Source organism: Acromyrmex echinatior, chromosome 2 (genome assembly GCF_024713525.1).
Source record: "Acromyrmex echinatior isolate Ae372 chromosome 2, ASM2471352v2, whole genome shotgun sequence".
In the NCBI taxonomy this organism is placed as follows: domain Eukaryota; kingdom Metazoa; phylum Arthropoda; class Insecta; order Hymenoptera; family Formicidae; genus Acromyrmex; species Acromyrmex echinatior.
In genome coordinates, this window is record NC_141853.1 from 6877781 (window position 1) to 6903481 (window position 25701).

Genomic DNA, 25701 nt, shown 5'->3' on the forward strand with positions numbered 1-25701 from the left:
TTATTTATTATTTAATCATTTATTTGTAAAAATATTACATCCGGAAATAGTTACTGAAATTAGTCCTCAAATAAATATATTACTGTATTACAAATAAGTAAATTATATTGGGTGTGTATGTGTACGTGTGCGTTTACAGACATAATTATTTTAAAATAAAGTTTGTCTCTAGTTTGAATAGGAACAACAATAAATAAATTTAAGCAATATACAATATATTATAATTGATATTAATTTCCAATATGTTATAATTATTACTCTTAAACTCTAACTTAAATTATAGCATGATTTACACAAGTCGATTATAAGATTGATTTACACGTTTACATTTTTCTATTCCAACGTACGTAATATTACTAAAAGATTTATCGCTGCAATCACTTCTGTTTGAAGTTGGTCAATATTTTTAAACGACGCTATACATTTGCTTCAATACGTGCAATACAGTTTACATTTGACCAATTGCACTACATTTACATCAAATATTTGAATTTTTATGCATTTTTCATGTTATTCCTTTTAGTTCTAAAGCTGACAATATGTTTCATAATACACTTCTATTTTCTATTGCTTAGATTTATACTTTTTATTTGCAATTAAATGCATTTTCTCATTTTTAAGAATATAAAAAATACATAAAATTGAGTTATTGAAATCCATCAATATGAAGACAAATATAGGAAAGTTGGAATGCTTTACAAATTTTTTTCCATTTTTTCTGATCTTGTCAAGTTAAGGTTAATGTAACTTCGATCAAATAGTTCGGTGAAAAGGGTAAGGTCACCAATACAAAGATAAGATTGAATACTAAACGATGAAACTATCTTTTGCTGCGGTATCACATATACACACGTCTGCTCTGCAGTGCAGATCAGATGATGAACGATGTAGCTGCGCTATTTTTACGCTACTACTTTATCACGGATGCACTACGATGTTACTATATAAAGCGCAATGTGAAAAATTTCCTCTTGATGGTACGAACGATATTTTAGTTGCTCTTCATACTGATAACTGCTTTCAGATCATACGAGATCTATTGTGAAGATACAGCATGTTATCTCCGCGTAACTTGATATTATTATTTAAAAATTTAGAAAAAAATTTTGGAAAAAATTTAAATCTCGTTCTCTGCATCACAAGCATTTTAATTAATATGTATTTTTTTATAATATTAATAAATATAGTTAGTTTTTTCGATTAATTGTATTTTACGAGAAAACAGTCTTTCAATATCAAAATTATTACTTTGTATTTAAATAAAATAAATGTAACGTGTAATTATTACTAGCATTCATATGTACATGAAAAATAAAAAGAAATATAAAATGATATATATCGTATACCTAAGTAGCAAAGAACATTTCTCATATTTTTCTTATTTTCTTTGTATAACATACAAAAAATTTCGCATTCTACTTACTTCAGGAATAACATCTTGCTGTAACAGCTTCTTACATTTCCATACATATAAATGCAATTCGTTACACAATGCAAATCTATTTCTTCACTTAATGAGAACTTTGGAGAAAAGAAATTTTTAGATCTCTTATTTTTATCGTACAAGACATAATAATGAAGGATAAAAAAAGATTAATATACATAGGAGCAATATTTCTTCTTCCAAATAGTAGTAGTCATACAATCATACTGCTATGTGATTTCTAATTCATCAATTCTTCCCTCCGTACGAACTCTGCAGTTCCGACGGTGTTAATTGACTTACGAAATACTATTGAAACAAATTATTTGGTATTGTCGATGACACACGGGAATAAAACGGGGTCTGCCTTTGCTTATGTTCGGAAAGCCTTCGGAGATGTCGGAGGAGAAGGGTGGATGTAATCATCGGACGCCTCGAGGGGATGGTGTAAGGAAACGGGATCTTGGAAGTCAATGGCTCTCTGTCGCATCTCCGTTCTCCCCTGCGACCATTCCCCCGTCAGGCGGGATTACCTTTTTTGTCATTCTTGTCACGTGTATCTCTCCTGATCCATCCTCCTCCTGACTGGGTTTTCTCCACGTCTCTTTCTTTTTCATTTTCATGCAGTCACGCTGGGAAAATTTCCATCCCCCATTCGCAGATCAATACTTCATTAATTCCGTCTTCTGAATATAGAGATCGCGAATAATTATTTAGTCATCGAAGGGATGAATGTAATTTCGAATACCGCAATAACGACACTCGACTCTGATGAAAGTATCTGTGCCTCTTTTATTAGAGGGAACGCAAATTTGTAGGTGTATAATTTACCTTTCATTTCTTTGTTTAAGGAAAACTAAATTATTCTGTCCTATATATGTTTCGAACTCTTTATTAATAACATATCTGTAATAATTTGTATAATTATTACTATTAGATACTACTGATATAGAATCTATATCGGATTAAAAGTTTCATTAAAACAGCATTGTCCAATCTTTAATCTCGTTTCCTCTAATCGTTTTCTAATTTCAAACTTCAACTTGAACAATTTTTGTGCAAAGTTGCAAGGTTAACGGAACCAATATAAAAGATCTGACTTCTTTGATTGTCCTTCATCGAAAACTTTCTTCTTGTAGCTCTAGCGCTGATGAATATTTGATTAATTCCGCCTCCAGAACGCGGAGATTGCGAGCGATCTCACATTCGAGACGCGTCCGCATCGGAATTAAATTTTATTTCACAGACCAGTGCCGTGATTGTTGCGAATGCAGGCGGTAAACGTTTACTTTATTCAAATTTTCAGCTCTTTCCTCTCTCAATTATTCTTTCAACTTCGCACAATAGAGTGTGATGCATTCGAAAACTTCGACGGAATATATATATGTAATGTGTGTGTATGTATGTGTATGTATATATATCGAATTAAATGAATACATAACGGATAAAGATAGATGAGCGCAAGCCACGTAATTATTAATTATTTCAGGGAATATTTTAATTATGTACAAAATTATTTCATTAAGCACCACTAAAAATTCCACTAAAAATAATACTTATTTAATAAGTATATAAAAATAATAAAAATACTTTCTAAAACTTTTAGAATGAATCTCACTTTGTAAAATGAAATCTCACACTTCTAAAGACTGAAAATTGATACAGATTCAATTTTCATTCTTTAGAGTGAAGTTCCACTCTAAAACATTGAGAAAGTATAAAATAATAATTCGTAGTTTTTTTGTTCCTCGGCAATAAACAACAGAGATTAGCTGGAAGCGAGTCAGCACGCTTCTTTACAACATTTATTATACATACTTCCACTTAAAATATAATAACATTTCGGTTTTTTTAAATTTTGACTGCTATTTCCATGTACTAATTCAATAAATGTTTAATCTAATTTAGATACAATTCTGTCTTTTTTACAGATGATACATTTATATTCATTTTTAAATTTAAATTATTGTACGCGATGTAAGTTTAACGATCGCCGATTTACGTAAAATTGCAATAGATATTTCGTCATTGTTCTCCGCTTTCTTTTGCATTGCCCTTCGCGCGTTTATATCCAGGCAACGAATCTCATCATTGTGACAGAAGACGAATAATGGAACATTTATAGCGCCTAAGGAGGATATCACGAGGCTTGCCCTCAATTTCACGACGATAGCGAAGCGGCTGCTGTTTAGTATCTCGTCCAGTGTTACCATCGCGTTGTGGAATGTCGTTCACAGGAAATTTAATTAATGGAAGCAGGAAATTCGTTCGAATTTAAATCGAACTACGTCAACCGTTTTAATCAGGCGGCATAATTATCTTCCCGGCGAGTGCAAGGGAGTTAATGAATCTAATTACAAACCGGAGCGAATAAACATATTTTACAGCGTGAATCGGATAGTTAATAGGATGATAATCCCGTATCCTCTCCCTCCTCTCTTCCGCAATGTGTAATCTGATTTATAGCTTTATATTGCAGGATACTCGCACGACAACCATTAATAGTGCTATACTTACTATAAAACTGTATTGGCAGCTATTTCACTCTGTAATGATCGCGGCAGCAATTTAATAGTCCTGTAATTAACATGCTGAATGCATCCAGAATGTGTTCCACCATTAATGAGCAGAATTGAGGAAAGTTAAACAAAATTCATTCCGGATCTCTTTGCCATACTAATCGAGAGGATCTGGCTATAGACTATGATCTACTGCAGGATTTTCTCTACCATGAAATCATCATTAAATAAACTTAAGTCAAACTAGCGATTTTATTTCACACATTTTTTCTGAAAAAGAAAAAAAAAGTATAACACTTCTAGGAATTTTGATAAACTTTTTAATTTTTGCTATTGTTCGAAAATTAGAGAACTGTATGCTTCAAACAATGCCTCAACATTCAAATATTTATCTTGATAAAATAAGATTGTTTGGAAATTGGATATACAATCGATATTACATTTCCTATAGGGAAATCTCCGGAATCAAAAACTTGTCGTATCAGTAATTGTTCTTAAAGCTTTTAACAGTCCGTCGATAGGAGACGAAGACAGAAACATAATAAAAGCGCTATTAAGGAATCTGACGAGATCCGCTATGCAGATTAATCGTATTCCGTGACCCGCGCCTTGGCTGAAGAATATCGCCAGGGGATATTAGATATGCACGGCGAGACGCTGCGACCATAAATCAATTTGTATCCCGACCGTAATGTGTTCATAATTCATGCTTAGCCTAACACAGCTCTATAGGTGGGTGCTGAAAAATTAATGCAGCGAAAATGGCCGGTATTATTCCGCCCCGTTTCCGCCCAGCCATTGTTCCGATTGCTGCTCGGATATCAGCGTCTTCGAATTTGTTATCTCGCTGAAAACAACCTCGTTAATTACACATTTCTACAAAGTAAAAAGTACAACGACGATAAAAAAATCAGTGATTAAACGTTATTAACAATCAATATACTTATGCATTTATTGTTATATTTAGAAACAGATGCACAAAAATGTATATTTATGCATTCATGCTTGCATTTCTTTACCAACTTTTCTTGATTTTGTTTTTTTTTCATCTTATTTTATATTAGATGTATGATTTATTATTTAGATGGGAATTTTCTGACTCTAGATATGTAATTTATGTGTATGTGTGCATAAAAATGTCACATTTTTGTGAAATATATCTCGTTATAAAAAACTATATTTCTCGCAAATAAATTTTTATTTATTTTTTCTCAGTGCATAATATTAGGTCATTTAAAAAGTATCCGCGGTTTTTTCATTCAAAAATTGAACAAAAAACCGCGGATACTTTTTAAATGACTTAATATGAACATTGATCAATGAAAATTTTACTTGAATAAATGTAAAGGAGTGAAACGAAAAAAAAAATAATTACACTTTTTAAAATTTTGCTTCTGCTAAACATTTATCACCTTACAATAATTTTATATGACACAATTTATAACAACGTAATGTACACGTAATTATTAACTTCAGCATTAAATTACGTTACGACGACATCATTATCATCGTTAATGTCTACGACTTCACTGGACAGACTTTGGCAGACGCGAAAGTCCACAGTCTGCAGCATTGGAAATAAGCACAGCAGGCATATTGTTTAGTATAATATTATCCACTGACCATGATCTCGCTTGCCATGTCGCGGTCGCTTATTCAATAACAAACTCCGCGCGCATATCCGCGTCGAATCAACATACAGATAAGTTCATTCATTCGTATCGTGGATGTGCGCGCAATAGTGGCAGCGGCAACGTTATTATCCGTCCGTGCAACAGCGAACACGGTTAATTCAGGGTTGTTTCGAGAGCGTGAAACGAGCCGCCGCGATGTACCGGTGGGAATTGCGCGGAGTTACGCGCAACTTCACGTAATAGCGTAACGTCCGTACCGTATAAATGTCACGTACGCGCGAGCTGTGTTCCGTAGCTCTTTTATTTTATTTTTCCCTCCTCTTTTTCTTTTTTTTTTTTATCACGCAATACTACGGCGATTCCGATGACCGCCTCTGCGATGCTGCGATAATTTAGTCTGTCAGCCGTTCGACCATCTCGTATTCACGGAGAGCGTTCGACGCGATCGCTCTTCCGTCTTACTGCCGTGATGCAGATTGACCGGATCTTTTTTCCGCTCTTACTTCTCTCGAACGAGAAGCCTGGCTGACCGTTTTTGCGTTCTAGGCGAATCATCGTAGCGTGTCGATTGCTCGGTAAATTGCATTTTCGCCGAAAGCGCCATTAATCTTCCTCTCGAAATGGATGGCGCGCACGTCTATATGTAAATATATATAGGAATATATATAGCTATGTAAAAGGTGTATGTATGTATATATATTGTATATTGTATACATCTATATATAAGTTGTATACACACACATGTGCATGCATATATAATAGATATCCATATATGTTATATGTTATGTTGTATAGTCTGCATTTTCCCATTTTTTTTCTTTATCTCTTCATTTCTCTCTCTCTCTCTCTCTCTCTCTCTTTCTTTCTCGCATGCGCTTTTTTTCACAATTCGTTTATGTTTTAGGAAATGTCAAGCGAGCCCGCACGTTTCCGTCACTTCTAAAAATGTTTCCTTGCTACATCTCGCCGTCCGTGAAAAATATTTCGTCTGTGTAGCTACGCTTGACTTCTTGCGAAATAAAAAGGAGAGAGAGCAATGTGTAACGAAAATATTTCTCGTAGTTTTTCTACAGTTTCCTACTGTCTTATTGTATCCGTATATCGACCAATATCACTATCACTGCTTTTTAATTCGTTTTATAGCGCAATACATTGCATGACTTATCGCGATAGGAAATTATCCGTTTACTGGGCGTGTTAATTTATTCCGAGTACGGAGTTTTTCCTGCGGAAAGCTGCTAATTTAGGTAGAACTATATTTGTTACCAAACATATCGAAAATATTGCTGGATTAGCGTGAGTAATTGCAATTCGGGAAATAATCCGGTGTGAAATTCAGAAGCATTCTGCGCTAAGCACAATAAATCTTTCCGCATGCAACGCGTTCTATTACATTTTGTAATTGATATTGGGATAACGAATGCGAGAGTGATGAATTTTCACGGTTCAATAACTCGAATATTTACAATCAATTTGTCGAATATCGATTCCATCGATTGCTCACCTAGACAAGTTAGATGAAAGAGAATAAAATAGAGAAAAAAATTATATTATTATTTTTCTATTGGTATTCACATAAAATTACGTTAGAGCATTATTTGTATAATAATACGATTCTATACGCATGCAGGTGAAGTTGTCCCTTGAAGCGACATACTTATACTACGTGAAAAAATAACGGACTTTTTATGTTGCATATATATCTGTACACACATATATATATATATATATATATATTTGTATACATGTGTGAGTAGATGTGCTGGATATTATGCACATATGCATGTTACTATCGTGTGTATGTAGATACCGTAATGGCCGTGTATTCGAAGAGCAGAATCCTCGCGGTGAGACGAGCGGAGCGAAGAAAGCCGCAGAGGATCTGCCTTGTGTTCCCAGATTTCATGCAAATTTGATACGGTTGTAACGCAGAGTTCTCTGACGCGTCTCCGTGAGTAGATTCTCATTTGTAAAACTATCCTGTGAAAATGTGTCTCTGATTAGTAGCCGGAATCCGTCTGTGTGTTAGCACAGAGAAATCTTGATATTCTCGTAGCTAAAAATTATTCAGATAGACAACACGCCAGACGAAGATGAACAGACGCTGTCCTGAGAGATTTTATGCAGAAAATTACGGCGAGCTATCATTGCGCTTCCATGAAAGAATTTGCTGAATGAAGCGTCTAAAATCTCTGTTTCATACGCGTATTTCTTGTAAAAAGCAGCGAGATTTTTCAAATAATAATTTTTTCTAATGAAACATACAATTAGATTTTCAGTTGCATGAGAATGAGATGGGAAGAAGTTGCTGCACTGACTAAGTGGCAAGAAAATTTCTACCGCGTCTCGTGGTCGCTTCTTTTTTTTTATAAGACTTCTCTCTCCTTTGCACGCTCGCAAATCTCATAAAAATTCCTATTTTGATATGAAATTCCGCGCACGCATAAAATGCAATAAACATCTCTGATTACGTGGAAACTATCAAGGCCGGACTGAAAGAGAGTTTTAACGACGATCGTCTAGCTGGGTGCGAGCGCAAAATATAGATTGAGTAGAAATTAAATGCTCTTGTATTTAGTTCGCCGCTACGCGCGAAGTAATTGTGTAGTACGGCCAAAGCAGAAAGTTATTATCGTAACAATTCTCGCAGCACTGCAATTCCCGGAGTATTTTGCATCGGCGAACTCGAATCTTCCACTACCGTCGCCTCGAACTTTACGACTTATTACCAGGTTATATTGTGTACACCGTTGCGATTCGCGCACATCGCTGGAACGTCCTGACTTCCATTACTATTAAAATGCCGATCTTTAACTACACCCGATAACCAGTAGTTTCCTAACTCGTAATTTTTCCGATTTACACGACTTGCCTTTTAATCAGAAAAACACATTTATGCTCAAGAGACGTAGAATTTTTATATGCATTAACGCGGTTTAAAGAAGAATTTAAAAATTTAAGCTTTTTCAATCATCTTTCACTTTCGGTTATGTTAATATTCTTTACATGACTAGTAAAAATACAGTGAAACGGATGACTCATGAGATCAGAGAAAATATACTGTAGGTATATTTTCGATAAAATCACGATATAATCCTATCCATAGAAAAATCGCCCCGGGCGAGCTATTGTTAATGAATCTCGTCAGCATCCATGTAGCGTCATATGGTGCTTCACTTGCGATCGAGTTTTAAATTATTTTGCCGACGTGGTAGGAATTAATGATACGGAACGCGATTGCCGTAGAAACGTTATTACACTAGTCAACGTTTGATCGGCGCTCGTCCACGCGGCGAAAAAGTCTTTCCCAGAAAAGTTTTTCCCAGACTGCAACAATCGCGTCGTGACTCTCGGCCGTTGACTCCTAACGGCAGGTTCCGCGTCGTCAAGTACAATTTCCACGACGGAGGAATACGATCTTCGGTCGGCTGTCAGCTCGAAATTGATCGATAATACACAGCGTACCGGCCGCTTGTCGTCGACGGTTGGCTAGCACACATCTCTTCTCGGGGTCGCGTACCACGCTCTTGTCCCGCACACGACAAGTCCACGTGAGCGTCGGGATCGAGTAAAATGTCGCAGTCGGAGGTACAATTCCATTACTCGCGTTTCACACCCGCCCTTCAGTCCGCAATCGCGTTTCCAGCTCCGTACGCGTCGTGTTTCTCAGCTTCGTCTTTTTCCCTTCTCGACCATCACCGACAAGAACTTGCTTGCGGTTTCCTTGGTAGGTTCGTATTAATAGCTTGCAGGCGAGCTCGTTGTCGAGATTGTGCGTATCTCACGCTGAGAAAAGATAATGTTGAATCAGAAAGTATATACGGAAAGTATACATTTGTATTATTTATGATAAATAAATCTAATTTGTTCTTTTGCGTGTTTTTTAAGTTGAAACAATATATCGTTTTATATCAAATAAATAACGAATAATATCTGCTGTATTCATTAAATTTACCGGTGATAAAAAGAATGTTTCTAATTCTAGAAAATTGCAATCTTGTGAGTCTCAAATTTTTACATTATATGTACATCATTAATGTGCTTCTTATTTATGCAACGTGCTAGTAGTATAAGTCAATCGCAAAGTCGCCCTTATTTCCATGTCTAATTTCTTTGAACTCAATAAGTGTATTATTGATAGTTATATTATCCCATATACATTAACGAATAAATAAACTTTTTAATAATAATATATTATTAATATATTACTTTCTCAAAGAGAAAAATAAAAAAATAAACACCAATATAAAAAAATTGCGCGAAAAAAAAACTTAATGTATATTTTATTATATCACCACGATAATAAATTAGAGATTTGCAAGATGCTGGGTTCCAATTTTAAAGCAATAATCTAAATGTTACAATTAAGGTTATCCTTGTGACCACGAATGATATTTTACATAGAATCGAATCAATCGTCGTCGATGAAATTTAGTGGCACGTTCTTAATTGATTTGCACGGAAATCCGGTACAACTCTGCTCGTATCGGTTCCACGAATTCGCTTATAATCCGATTTCACCGTAGTAAGCTGTTTGTTGGCGTGTACACGTGAATCTGGAAGGTAAATCCCGTAGCAAGGAGGTGATCCGCGTATGTCACGATGCAAATGTTTGCTTACTCGGCGAGTCGAACTCGTCGGCTAGTTCAATGCACCGGGAGCGCAGCTGGTACCGGACGATACTTTTCTTCGATATCGAGCGTATATTTCCGTACGAGTCTCCCAAAAGAGGTAAAAAGTCGAAGGGAAAACATAAACTAAGGACGATGGATCAAAATGCAACGAAAAATTGTATTGCAGTCATTTTAACTTATCTCGTTTAAAATCTCTCTTTTAAATTTACTATTATCATGTTTGTGACAACTTTATCCAACCTACTAACGCTAATTTACAAATTTCACTAATTTTAAATAAATTATTTCCTATTATTTTTTGTTTCTATTTTAATGAAAATATATTAAATATATTTATATCACTCCAATATATTTATATCGACTAATCACTAGACTCTAAAAAATCTGAGTGTTGATTTAACATCAAACAGTGTTTATATAATTCTCATATTGATGTTGATATAAACACTAACATGATGAGGATTTAATATCATGGATTTTAAATTCACATCATAATTATGGTGACGTAAGCAGCAGGTTTAAAATTCACATCGGATTACTGTGAGCCAACACGGTGAGAATTAGACATTAATGTATATAACATAAAATGATCATGTTAATATTTATGATATTTATATGTTTATTGAATTCGAAGAGATTGAACATGGACGTAGGGGCGACTTTGCGATTGACTTGTACTACTAGTACGTTGCATTAAGAAAATTATATAGATACTGATCGCATGATGTTAAATTCACACTCATATTTTTAGAATATGTATTTAGTTATAATAAAAATTCATTCAAATTTTTGGATATATTATCTCTTTTTAGTTTCATAGTTATATAAAATATCAAATGTAAATTTATAGATTCAAGAATCTAAACAATATTTAATACTGAATCAATAATCTGAATACTAAATTATTAGAGTTTTTTATTTAAATATTTATAATCTGATAAATGTCAAGATACACACACACATTTAATTCTTATTCAATGCAATAATAATTCGAAGCATTAATATATATCTATACTTGTTCAAACTTTTAACTAAACTAAATCAGTGAATTGTATTATATTATAAACGAATCCCTCCATTCAATTATTTATTTGCAATAATATTTCCTGTTAGACGAATTAATCTAACTCACACATGAATTGCAGAAGACTCAGCTCAATTTTGACGTTGTCTTTAACGATTCGTCATGCACGCAGCATTACGCAAGGTTTCAATTATCCTCGATCTTACGCAACCTCTCATCTCCGATCTCTAAAACCCTTGGTTTTGACAAAAAGCACGTACCTGGATACGTAGAGGTGAGTGCACGCGATATCTGTCACGCGCGTGATACGCTTGGCGGAATAATCAGTCGTGGACCAATTCGGACATCCATCGGATTTCACAGCTCTTCCCAGACTTTTTTTCTAAAAAATGACGAAACATTTTAAAACTTTACTAACGGCACTAAACATATAAAGTAATAAGAATGTAATTACGACGAGTGAAAAATGTATGAAGAACATAAGAATTAAACTAGTATACATTTCTAAACAGAAGAATATTTTTTTTCTTATATATATTTTATCAATTTAATTTTCTTAGCATTGCCTAGAAATCCAAAACTACAGATTTATCATCGTGTGTTGATAACTGAAGAACAATGACAAAGAAAATGCTTTACAGTTCGTGTGAAAATTGTAAAAACTTTCAGTTAGGTCGTTGTTCAATAAACATGCGTGAATATTCGCTCGGGCGGAAATGCAGCTCGATCGGATGTCGTATTTTCCCACGTTACTTTTGACGGAAGTGCATGAAGTATTTCCGAAAGCTTTTATTCTATTGAATATTCAAGAATCGATGAACTAGCTCATAGCGCCTACAGAGCTTCAGCCGTGTCTTCGAAGCTAGGTGATCGCAAATCCGGAAAAGAAAAATAGAGATCACGACACGTGTGTCTACAAAATAAGGACCAAAAAATCACCTATTTCCCGTACGAATCGAATAAAAGGGTCGGCGAGGAAACGGTCAACTCTCGAATTCAGCGCAAAGGAAGATTCTTTCTTCCTTGCATCCTTCTCTATCTAATGTGCATTCTTTTTTCTTATTTTCTCTTCCTCTCTCCTATTTTCCTCTGTCTTTTTCATCTATGAGTGTTTGTGCTAGGTGGATCTTATCCGTTATATACGGCTACAAGGTTAAAGGTGAAGAACTGGCTAGTTAGATATATTGCGTGGGTGTTGAGTTTCTGCGGCGCCATTGAGATAACGGTAATCTGAGAGCTGCCCTCAGTCCAGTTACGAAGAGAGGGTAAAATTGAAAGACTTCTATCGAAAGAGATTGCTCTTCACAAGCTTTTGGTTAAAAATATCTCGACGGAATAGTGAGAGTTGTAATCTTTGTCTATGCGTTATTCATATGTGAGATTTTGCGTTAGATGAATCTTATCCAAAATTTAATTTCGCGTTTTTACATAGAGGCGCACAGGAATATGTTTACAGAGACAATATGTAAATTACTTTGAGTACATATTGTAAGAAAAAGCGTACTATGTATGTATATCATGTAAGTTTCATATAATGAGTAATTAATATCTCACATTTTGTGAATTACGATAGAGAGTTAATGATTGACTGTTAATCTTAGCAAGAACTTGAATTCATATATACATAATAATAAATATGATATTATATCTTACGTTTTTGTTTAAAAAAAAAAAGATTATCTATATTACTATACAAAACTTATCACCTGTGATTTGTGAAAATAAGTTTTCGTATTAAAAGAAGTCGAAAATATAAAATAAAATTTTTTAAGAAAAATGATTTTAAAAATTATATAATAAAATATCTAAACATATGTTACATATTTTTAAAATAATGAAAAGATTATGAAAAATTTACATATTATTCTAGAGTTTGATTTAAAAGTAATATGAAAAATTTAATGGCGATTTAAAACCCGAATAAAAAATTATTTCAATAAAAAATAGAAATGTATTCTAATAGAAATGTAATTAAAAAATAATGAGAGACAGAAATCTCATTATTTTAAAAATACTTTAAATAAATATTTTAATAAATACTTTAAATATTCAAAATGATTTATATAAAGTTTTATTGCGATGCGAAAAGATCAATTGTTCTGTAACTAAATTTATTTATTTGTTTATTACAGAACAACTATAATGTCTGTATTACTGTATGAAACTTTTCCGTAAATACTTAAAGTATTTGTATTAAAAAATTGAAATTTTTATCGCACACATTGCTGTTTAAAATAATTTAATTTTTAATAATAAAGTAGATTAAAAATTATACAAAAATATGTTATTAATTAAAAATATAATGTTATTCACAAAACTTTCATATATATCGATTATTTAAAATACAAATACACTAACACATTTCCAATTTCAATTTACTCTGTAGGGGCTGTACGAGTAACACCTCTTTAAATGAATATATTTCAACAATTTTTCAATATTTTCAGAATAATTATCAAATAGTTATGCATAAAGAAACTTTCATATATATTCACTTTAATCTTAAAAGCAAAATCTTAATAGCGAAATTAGATATTCTCGTCAATTCTGTTACTAACAAGATAACAAGTTAGTAACATGTTTCCTATCACAATCGTTTCATCAAAAGACAATTCCCTAAGACAGATAAAAATTCTACTCTTTCGTTTTGCTTGATCTCGATCGTTGACCTTTGTTAGAGATAGAATCTAACAAAGGTCAACGATTCCCGAAAGATTCGCCATGCTATGATATCGTGTCGATCGCAATCTCTGCTCGAGAGAGGTCTTATCGCATCGTCGGAAAAATCGAAAAAGTATTCCCTTGCTTTTCAATGGCAGTTGTTCAAATTCGCAATACCACCAAAGAATCGTAAGTACTCCTTTGTGTCAACATATTTCAATGAATACCTACTTATGTCGCGCCGTCACGCGGCGAGCGCATTGCAGGGATACCGTAAACCCTGAATCTCACACATCTCCAGAACTTATATGAAATTCTTCCGTAACCATGCATTGAAATATCTCTCAAATAGCTTCTAATATTTTCATTCTAATCCTTTTTTTAATAAATATTATATTTATCCTTTTTCCAATATTTCTTCTCCTAATTCAACGATATTTATTTACATAAACATAAAGCAATAGGAATCTCAGAGACCCCGCGAATTCTCTCACGTTCAATATTAATCTCGATTATAACGACAATACTCCAGCCAATACTCGTCGTCGCGACGCAATGGTTTGCGCGTATAAACCGTCTCTCCTTTGTAATAACAACTTTTATAGAGAAAGTTTTACGGCGGCAAGCTTCCTCTCACAGCTCGGTTCGAACGATGTTTTCGCGAGAGTTTCACGCCTTTCGGGATTACGTGGCGAGCCCTTCGTAATCGAAAACCCATGGCACCGGAATCGCTGGCGTACTCGAACGAATCAGCACCGTCCTTCGGTCTCCGTCGTGCAATGGCTTCACCAGTTTCCCAATAACGACCAAATCCCAATTTGTTCGTCAGTCGTAGTTAGTTGACCACTGACAAATACATACTTAAATCTCGAAAATCGTTTTTTAAAATATCAAAGATATAGAACAAAAATATAGAAAATTGTTGATATTAATATAAAATATAACAAGCATGAGCGCAAATTTTAATGGAAAAAATTATGTGAATATTTTTCTGTTTTATATTAATAACACAGAAAAACAAGAGTCGAGGAAAAATGGCAAGAGAACCATGCATTCGTAATTTTCAAATAGAAATTTTTATAAAATACATTTTTGCGATATGTACAAAATGTATACAAAAATATTATAAATAATCGATTATTGCTAAAAATCTACCGAGATTTCTATTACTTTATGATTTTACATTTTTCCTTTTCCTAATTATTAGCGTGTAATATTTCTCATTATTCGCCATTTGTTAGATTAAAACTTTATTAATTAGAATTAGACGTTAAATAAATCGTCCGTCCCCGTTTTTGCTTTTATTCGATATCAAATACAGTGGATTAAAATACAATTTATTTCAGGCTTACTAGTAATACTTACTAACAATTCAAAGCGAAAAATCAGCATTTATGTCTCTCAATAAATGTCTCTCGATAATCGAAAATATTTTAGAAGTAATTACGACAAAGCTCATCAGATATTTTTGTTTGACTGTTTGCACATCTTGCGCGCAATTTCCTCAAACGAAAGGATCGAGTCTTTTCAATGAGCTGTCAGCATATGATGCGGTAGATGTATTTATTTGGAACCCTTAAGGACTGCTTTTATTACGGACGCTCATCCATTTTATTTCCTTTACGTGACGCGTGCACGATAGGATTGCCTCTGAGAAAGACATTTCTTTTGGATTCTCTATCTATTTTTACTAGTGAAATAGGTAATAAAAGAAAAATGCGGTATACTCTCTGTAAGTTTCGAGATTATCTTGAACCCGCAGCGCATTTACTACTCCCAGTACGATGCGCGAAAAGTTGCCAAAGAATTTACGAAAACATGAATGAGCCATTTATGTAAGAACGTGCAATATTCAAACATCTTGGCAATTATCTAATGCAAATTATTCTCTAAGTAAATTTATTCTTATGAATATAGAATAGAGTATAGGAAGAATAGATAAAACGAAGAGATACAGAGTTCAAGACTTTTAACACTGACTGCCATGTTATCCATATTTGGAATGAGTTTCCGCTCCGTTATCCATTTATGGCTTTATTTATCCGGTTTAGAATAATACTAATAAATATTTAAAACATTTAAAAAACAATATAAATTATATTTAAGTTTATAATGTGTATATGAAAAAGAATTTTATAATATATTATAAATAATAATATTTTAAATTTAGATTAGATTTATGTAAAACAAATTTATTCATTTTTTGTACAAATAATCTATCATTTTGGTTTACAAATAACAGTTTTATTTATTGTATTTGAAATTATATTATTAAATATAAGTATAATAATATAAATATATAATATACAATATATAATAAGTATTTGTATTTATAAAATATAAATATTTTTATATTTATTTTTTTGTATGGTTTATATATTTTATAATCCGACTATGTTATATAAGCAACCGCGTATTTCTTGACTTTAGCTTCCCTCAGTGCCAAAATCAGCGTGGTAGTCAAAATGTTCATGTAACTGTACTGAATTTAATAAAATTGTCTAAAGTGTAAGCTCGAATAAAAATTTTTACAAAGAAGATAAAATGTCAGTTAATGCATCCATTGTGAGATTCCGCAAATTTTTGAAATCTGGTCTCATCTTTAATACTTTTATCTCGGATGAGATTGCTCGGCTTAGCGAGTACACATTTCGGACTTGCGACATGTTAATCTCTCTCTCTCTCTCTCTCTCTCTCTCTCTCTCTCTCTCTCTCTCTCTCTTTGAAAAACATGGGAGCATATTCCTTGGGATATGAATCTTTCTGAAAGCGTCGCGGTAGGAAAGTTTTGCCGTTTCCGCATCGCAAATATCACGTCTCTTTCATTAAGCTGAGGAAGAACCTGCGAAATAAAATGGCATTGCACACCGCAAGTAAACAACAAGAGATCATGAGTGAATTTCAACCCTCTTCCTCTTAATAAGCTTGGTGCCGAACGATAGTTTCCGGAGAGTTTGGAACTTATCAAAATTCACTTTCATTGTCTCCAGTGACTGGGAGTTCATCAGCTTGATGATGATTCCGGTTCGTATTTCGGATGAGATTTTAATTGCTGAATTGCCACTGCCAGAACTTCCTATCTTATCGAAAATTACGACTACAGATACTTTCGATGCCACAAGCAATTGATAGACCTCATCATTCTCTTATTAATATATGCATCTATATACGTATAGCTGTTTGTTATCTCTGCTCTGTGCATTATTTATTATACATTTAACAATATAAATCTTTTTGTGTAGTTAGATTATACGTTTTAAAAATATTTCAGAGCATAATCTAAGTATCCAGACTTAAGAATATTCATACATGTTTATTATATCTCAAGTAAAATCTCAAGTCTTGTCTTCCCAAATTACAACATTACGCACTAGTCAAGAATCAAAAGCTAAGAATCAATTATGACATAGCTCTTAAATCTTTTGTGGCCTAGATACCTTTGGTGTGTAACGACGGTTTTAATGCGATAGCCATTAAGGTCTCCATCTTGACTGAATCGAATCAGCTGGAAAGCCGCAAAATCATGCGAGTGATTATCTGAGGGAAAAACATCGTCGTTCAGGAAGACTCAATTTCAGTAGCTCCACGACGGAGTCACCTTCCACGCGTGGCCATTACGACTCGGATTCTCTGATTCGAACTACGCTGATTGCTATCGATCGGCGCAGCGCGGTGCGATTGCCAGCGTCCGTCCAATCGGTTTTGCGCTTCATTGTCGGCGGAACAAAAGCCGGCTCGGCCCGACACGACGAGCGCGTGGACAAATGTCGACGACGACGGCGGCAGGCGGACGCGAAAATCGTGATTTTCGACTTCCGGCCGTACTTTTTCGATGCGGGCGACAAACCAGTGCGCTATCGGCATGTACGAGGGAAATCCGACGAGACCCCGACGACTTCCGTTGGTTGGTCGGGTGTGTGGAGGGATCGATTCGGATACATCAGTGTGGGATATTGAACTCTTTTTTTTGCATCGACCGCTGCTTGCCATCTCGATTGCGCCCTGCAGTCGTGATCCGAAGGAGTATCCAAGTGTGCAAAGATCGTACGCTTCAGCGTCGTCGTATCCTATCGCGAGTGAATGTATGAGTTTTAAAATTGATCAGAGATTCGTGTGCATCATCCTTTACTATTGCCATGCAGGGAACAGCGAGCGAAATATGCGAAAATTTAAAATTGTGAAATGAATACGTGATGGAATAGAGTGTTTTAATATTAAATGCTGTTTTCAAGACGATACATGAGCTGTATGCGCGTATGAAATAAATTTATCCCAAAGAACGGTTTCCTGGTGCTTTGACTTGCACGTCTTTTAATTATTTATTACATACTTGGTTGACATCACACTGATAAATATTAGATTTACTTTGAAAAGCAGTGACATTACATGATGAGGAGACCGTTAAAATTATTAAAGAAGTACTTTACTTTTTTATTTTTATATTATTGTATATGTTCTCATATTATATTTTAAAAGAAATATGCTGTCATTGTATATTTAACATATGTAGATTTATAATATTCATCTGATGAATTAAATTTTGTATAAATATATTGCATGAATTGTGGATCTTTTTCGCGTAATGGATCTTTTAATAATGACTTAGAATATCGATGGTGTACTCAAGAAAAATATCACAAACCTTGCTTTCATAGAGAGACATATGTTGTAAGTGAAAAATGTGGACGTAGGTATTTCTCTTCGTTCTTTCTATCGTTCACCTTTTGCAAGACGATTCGGACTCTTCGATCTATTTCATAAAGGTGAAAGGAGCCAATAGAAACGTCACGTTTTCTTCTTTATCGAGACGCTTTTCAAGACGTCAAGCCATGTTAAAACGTTGTGTTACATCAGAAGCTTGGGCGAAAGATGCTGTTTCCACTTACGAATGGCTCCTTTGCGCAGGATGTTGGCAGTTGTAGTGCATCCCTACCACCTTGCTATGCGTCTTAAAGGGCTTGCATTTAGAAGGCTACCTCTTCTCGACTAGTTAAATGAGTCTTTCTCGTAGTTACGCAACACGATATCTTTTGCCTTAAAATTGCTTTCCTCGTTACAACGTGCACTCACTTTAAGAAACTTAAAATGTCAATTGCATATATAATTATATGTATGTACGAATTTCTATAAAATCTTCTAATTTTGATTAATTATAACATTTAATACATATATGTGTATACAGATACTTATATTATATTTTATCTCTTTAATTTTCAAAATAGAATTAAAATTTCAGAAGTCTTCAGTTTGTTTTATTTTAAAATAAATATTTTGAAACGTCTTTAATTGTAATGCTTATTCGATAACATGATATTGTAATAATCAATGCACGTAATATAATTTGGACTAGTTTCTATTCTTAGTAAAACCTTCAAAAAAATATTTAAAATTGGGATTACATCGCATTCGAAGTATGAGGATAAATCATAAAAAGCAATTAAATTTATTAAAGCAACTAGTTTTAATAAATATAAAAGTCATATCCAGACAGCACCCTGTGTACGTTTAATAAAGAAGTTTAATTTTATGCTCGTCGTACATCATAAGTGCGGCACGTGGATAGAGCATGTATGTGTTCCATAATGAAAATACGCATAGCTCGCTACACGGTGGGAGTGCAAGGTAATTCGTTCGCAACCTGTTTATATTGTCGGACCGAGACGTCTGCTTATCTGACGAAGGAAAGGACGTACAAGTGGTCCCGGCGGGATCTCAAGGTAGAAGGAACGTCCGCAGTGTGTTTTTCACGAGAGCACTGCCTGCTTTTGTCGGTGAAACCGAGTTTCTTCAAATTTTTTCCCTTCTTTTTTTACTCAAGTTGCAATCTGCGAGCTACTGTTTCTTGCGGTTGCATCAGCGATGCGTCGACCCGGCTTTTATCGAAAACGTGTGGCTTTAAAATTCTGTTCGAGTTTTCCATCCTTTCTATCTGCGCATTTTATCATCCTGCCATTTCTCACTGACAATAATCCGCCTCGCGAAATGCATATTTTCATTTTTATATTAAAGACGTATCTCACTGAAGATAGAATGGAAGATAGGCGCATATCACTTTACAATCAATAAATACAATAAACGCAGTCTGCTGTCACAACGGTTAAATTGATTTTTCACGTACAAATGAATTAATTTAAACTTGACAACGTTGACCAGCATTATATTTTGAGTTCATCCTCTCTATTTTATTTTGTATACACTACTTTATTTTTATTATACACTGATCAAAATTAACTGATCAAATAACAACTATTTTTACTTTATAAGAACAAAGTAAAAATAATGCGTTAATGCGTAAATAACCGTTACCGTTATTTGTGATAAAAAAATAACTCGTTACAACTATTCGTTATTAATTTTAAAAAGTAAGTTACCGTTACTTAGAAAGTAACGATTTGTTGAAAAATCTTCGAGGTATGTACTGTGACATTTTGAAAAGAATGATTTTTTTTTATATTAAACTGTGTAATTAAGCAGTAAGCCTAAAATTCAAAGTCATAATTTGTTGAAAATAAATTATATAATCATAAACATAAAATTTATTTGAAAGTTCGTGAATTATACTTTTAGATAACGTACATTTTATTTAAAAACAAAGTTTCGTTTTGCCATAAAAAAATGTTGAAAATGGCGAAAAACGCCATTTTTTACCCATTCCACTTCAATTTATTCAAAAGCCTGACATGCTACGCAAATTCTGCCAACAATATTGTATTCAACGCGACAAAATCTTCGGGATATATACTATGGCGCTTCAGAGAGAAAAAAAATTTTTTTATGGAATAGTGTTATAGAAATAGTACATTACAATTTATAGAAAGAGAGATAATAGGTCGCAAGCCGTTAGTTAACTCGGATTGTCAACGTAACTGTTCTAATAAATATAATCCTCACATAACGAATGCTTGTCAAAGTCGTCATGGACGTTATGGATGTTATTTTCAGATTATTGATAGCAAGAATATTCCAATGCTAAAATAATTGCATTTTGGGATCACGCGTTTGTCATGTGTGATCGTGCACTGTTAAGTAGTGTTACAACATACGATAACAATCTCTAATGACGATCCTTAGCGTACTTAACCGTTTCTCCTTTATTGTCACTTAGCTAAACACGCGAGCTCGATCAAAGGCGTCATCCATAATTGGACCGTTTTCCATGCTACTGACCAGAGTGCCCACTAACCTCGGGCAGTTCGAGGCTAGCCGATGTTTCTCGATATCGATCGATGTACTCGAGTCAAATGCTGCTTACGATAAACCCAAGGTGCACTTGACATTACGTGACCAATAATCCGCAATCTCTCTTGCCTCTCTCTACCCATATTATATAGATCAAATTGCATTTCATCCAATTATCTAATTGTCTCTAATGATGTACAGAATAGTAACTGTTACATAAAAGTTTTAATGAGTAATCTTTCGCTTGTAGTCATTGCTTTTTGTGATCATTGTTTCATTCAACAAATAAAAAATTCTATTAGGTGTTGGAATTAATTCGTAGCGTTTTACAAGTGATGGGAAGTACTTTCATTAATGTATTTTTTAATGCTCATGTGAAATAAATAACATTCTTTCATTAAAAAACGCTACGAATTAATTCCAACACCTAATATATTAATTGTATGGAAAAAATTGAGTCCTGATAAAATGAGTTGGTTCTCACATGTGATGTAGGTAACTTATAATCTGATGAACAAAAGAATCTCATGAAACATCAAGTTAACGAATAGTTTTTGAACTATATGGGTTGTAACACTTATGCTTTATAATATACAACTATCAAAGTTTTAATATTTTCTAGAAATTTTTCGAAATATCAATCATTCCTCATTCAATCATTTTCTAATTAATTTGAAAAAGAACAGTTTTGATATACAGAAAATGATTATTTTAATAACCCTACTCAAAAGGGACATCAAATGACATAAGCACACAAAACAAACGATTTGAAGATTAGATTAGTATTCTTATGTATAATATTTTGACATTTTAAAATCGAATTTGATTTCCAAAATGCTTTGTTTTCTGTCGCAATTTATTTTAATTGATAGAAAATAACTTTTCCAGTATTTTTAGAACCTTTTATGATTTTTAATATGCAAGCTGATAAAATTAATAATTTCAAACTGGTAGGTTAAAAATACTGCAAAATTGAATTATTTTCTGTTAATAAAGAAATTTATGACGTAATAGAGCAATTTAGACATCGGATTTCAGAGCGTCAAAATACATAAGAATATCATGGTCTAATCACCAGAATAAAAATTTTTTTTGTGTAACTGCGTAATTATTACCTTTATCAATACTTTTCTTTCCCATTAATTGAAAAGTAATGGAATTGAATAAGACATTTCGAAGGATATTCAAAATATGTTAAGTTTTGCTAGACAGATCACAAATTTTACATCTTTAATGCAGTTCAAAATTTAATTAAAAAATTTTAAATTTAATTAAATAATTATTCTATTATTAAGCCCTATGTCTACGATATCTTATGTTCGTTATATTGTAAGTTACATATTATATGTGAAAACTAACTCAATCAGGATTCAATTTTCCATATAATTAGTAAGGATTCTTTAAGCGTTATACTTTTATATATATATAGAGTTCTTAATTTTCAATTATATATATATATATATATATATATATATATATAATTGAAAATTAAGAGCAATTAAACTTCACAGATGCAAAAACAGATGAGAAAACCTTTTCTATTAAATTCAAGTATAATTAACAAATTAATAATTTAAGAATTGGTGTTACAGAGATATTAAGTATCAAGAATTTAATTTCAACTTCTTTTCAGCAATATAATTCACACATGGAAAAAAGGCTGCGATTTATCGTATTCTCTCTAACGGAATTTGTAAATTAAACACCGACGAGCTTTTGCAATATTGTTATATCCGTATAGTAAAAGTAGCGCTATATTTTTATATCGAGAGAGGATCGCTGGCACAGAGGCCGACATTGTTGAAACAGCAGATACCAGATAAGCCTACGTGGTTACTGTCGAGTGGTTGCTCTCGATTCGTCAGATTATGCAACTTCGATTTTCTATATCCAGTTAGAGGAACGACATCGAAGCTCCATTCCTGTGGCTGATCTACAAACTGGGTCAGAATGAATTGTTGGTGTATTGTTCCGTCATAAAAGCGTTAAGTAAAATTTACGTCCACGATGCGGGGATTCTTTTCCACGATGTAATGTGAAAAATAACGCTTTCGCAGCTCTTAGTGCGGTACCTGCGGTTATACCAACGCTTCACTGAGCACTTTATGCATCTAGTACATTCGTGCACATTTCTAATATCTATGCGTATGCAAAGGTTAAGCAAATACTGAAATTAGCTTTCGGGTGTTTAATTTCAAAACCGAATTAATATACATAGAATCGTATGCACCGTAAAATTTTACTTTCGAATCTTCTATATTATTATAGGTTTAAACAAAATTTCTATAATATATCCGTACGTATATTAATAAATATATTCTGCATATTAATAAATATATTTTGCTTTAAAACGATAATTTTATTCTTGATAAACTTTATGTTATCTACTGCAGATATGTTCGATCCGAAGTACCTTTATTACATAAGATCGAATCATGATTGCTTTCCTACCGCAAGGCTCTGCTTAATAACCGACGTATTCCATCCGTTGCTTAATACACATGTTAAACACGTCTATATGTGTTGTTTGCTCGCTTGTCTCCTCAGCCTGAGGCACGACCATCACGACAGAGATGAACACATTGAAGGTGTCAAACACACTACCTCATCATATTCGCCGAACATGATCGTGAACGTGCACTACGTTTTAGTCATCCTAGCTTTGTGTTTGACGACACAAGTTCGTGTCAGTGCGACTGCATTTGTCAGACGCTTGTAAAAGTGCGTCACATCCTTTATAACTACTATCATATCTTGAGATAAAAATATAAGTTTCGCATAATATAAGCAGAAAAATTGAACTTGCACTAAAAATCTTAAAATATAAATAAGTATTCCAAACAATATTTTAGAAATAAGGCGTTAGGTAGTTAAACATATTTCTATTCACATTTGTGAATTATACAAAATCATAAGGATATCAATAAGGTCATATTGATGAAGATATTGATGGTTGATTGAATGAAATCGACTGTACTGCTTTAGTTTATAACGAGAATTATTGAAATAAAATTGTAACTCGGAAATAATAGGAAAATGTTTATATAAACTTTTTTCACTATATTTATTGCCTCCAATTCACACTCTTGGAAATTAAACTCAAATGTTTTGAAACATATATATGTACTTTTTAATTATTCAATTAAAACATTTTAATGGAATATAACGTTGAAACATTTCGCATATTATTACGAATCCAGTGATACAGATCGATCAATAGTCGGACATATACCATCCTTGCTTGAAACATAACTCTTTTCGATGCTGTAATGATCGCAATTAAATAGTTCGAGATGCGATAATGAGAAAATATAAATGACGGCGATATCAAAGCGTTATTGTGATCAAATCCAGATTGGCGGGATAGGCGCAAGCGACAATTAGCGCACCTGTCAACATCATTCGCGGCCGGATGTACCGTCACGCGTATTGTTCACGCGCATTATCTCACGTGGGTCGTCGCTTTATTTCTTGCGGTGCATTGTGACGTTAACGCGGTGTAGCCGGTGCGGCTGGCGTTGATTAGAAAAGCCGGGGCAGTTACAGCACGTTATACGGTGTATGCATACGCCCGCTACAGTTATGGGTCCCAGGGCACTCGTTATACAGCCCATTGATTTCAGAACTCTATTACTCTATTACATGGTGTATGTGTGTGTATGTGTGTGGGTGGGTGTGTGTGGTCATCGCGATTGCCACGATCGACGATCAGTACGCCGAAAAATACATCTCCATGAATCAACCGGTGCTTCCGCGCGTACTCGCTATCTGGGCTATAAGCTGATTTTATCTGCCCGTTTATATATTCCGCGCGGAACCGGAACTTACATCCGACGTAATCACAACCGGTTATCGGTGGCCGGGTGTTATTACGTTACTACTCTTCCGGAGACAACCTCGGAGCCATTAGGACCTAAATTACGACATGACCCTCGATGTATATGCAGAAGAAAGAAGAGGAGGAGGAAGAGAGGAGAGAAAGAAAGAGAGAGACAGAGGTTTTTTTCTGTGAAACTATTTCTTGAGAATCCATCGTTGGAAAGGAAGATGAAGTATCGCGACGGACTTGAAAGAAGTCGCGAAGTAACTGACTTGCCCGGGCGCCAGTTTTACGCAAAGTGACGCGGCTAGAACTTGGCGCGACTTTGAGAAAAGCATTTCCTGCCTGCTGGTGACACTTGCATAGAGCTCGGTACGCAAATTACATTGGCCCCGGAGCTTTTCCATTCGCACGCTCGAACATTGTGCAATGTAATTTTAGCTTCTGTTCCTCTCCCCTTTCCTTCCTGGCATGACCGTGGATTCTTGCGACGAAATCTGATAAAATTAAGGAGACATAATTACACACGGTTACATACACAACAGTTATTTAATTATATATTTTACACTCATATGGAAGTTCGTAGATTGATAATTATAATATAGTGCTACCATAGTTGCTGTAACGAGTTGCAAAATAATTTAATTTTCTATACGTTATATTGCTTCGAAACATCGTTCAATTTCGCATGTTTGATAGCTTACTCCGCTGTTTTATCTACTATCGCTACTATAATTTCATTACTACATGCAATTTTGCACCATAATGTTCAATTCACCCTATTTCTTATAAATAAATTTGGTTCTG

General features: G+C 33.9%; 2 protein-coding genes across 9 annotated transcripts in view; one reads left to right on the forward strand and one right to left on the reverse strand.

Moving 5' to 3' along the window:
- tei (irregular chiasm C-roughest protein teiresias) overlaps window positions 1-25701 on the forward strand; it is a 358357-nt gene that overhangs the window by 299900 nt on the left and 32756 nt on the right. The gene's annotated exons all lie outside the window — the stretch shown is intronic.
- The window catches only part of LOC147910437 (uncharacterized), a 214598-nt gene that overhangs the window by 51127 nt on the left and 137770 nt on the right, over window positions 1-25701 (reverse strand). For 3 of the 6 annotated variants that reach the window (XR_015548474.1, XM_087416830.1, XM_087416831.1), the window contains exon 3: window positions 11495-11616. Coding sequence is in view for 3 of the 6 variants with exons in the window: in XM_087416830.1 (XP_087272956.1) it covers window positions 11495-11616 (122 nt within the window). In the remaining 3 variants the exon portion in view is untranslated. Of the gene's footprint in view, window positions 1-7386; window positions 7557-9041; window positions 11617-23247; window positions 25392-25701 lie in introns of those variants that run through there. The other 3 variants (XM_087416829.1, XR_015548473.1, XR_015548475.1) reach the window with 3 other exon arrangements.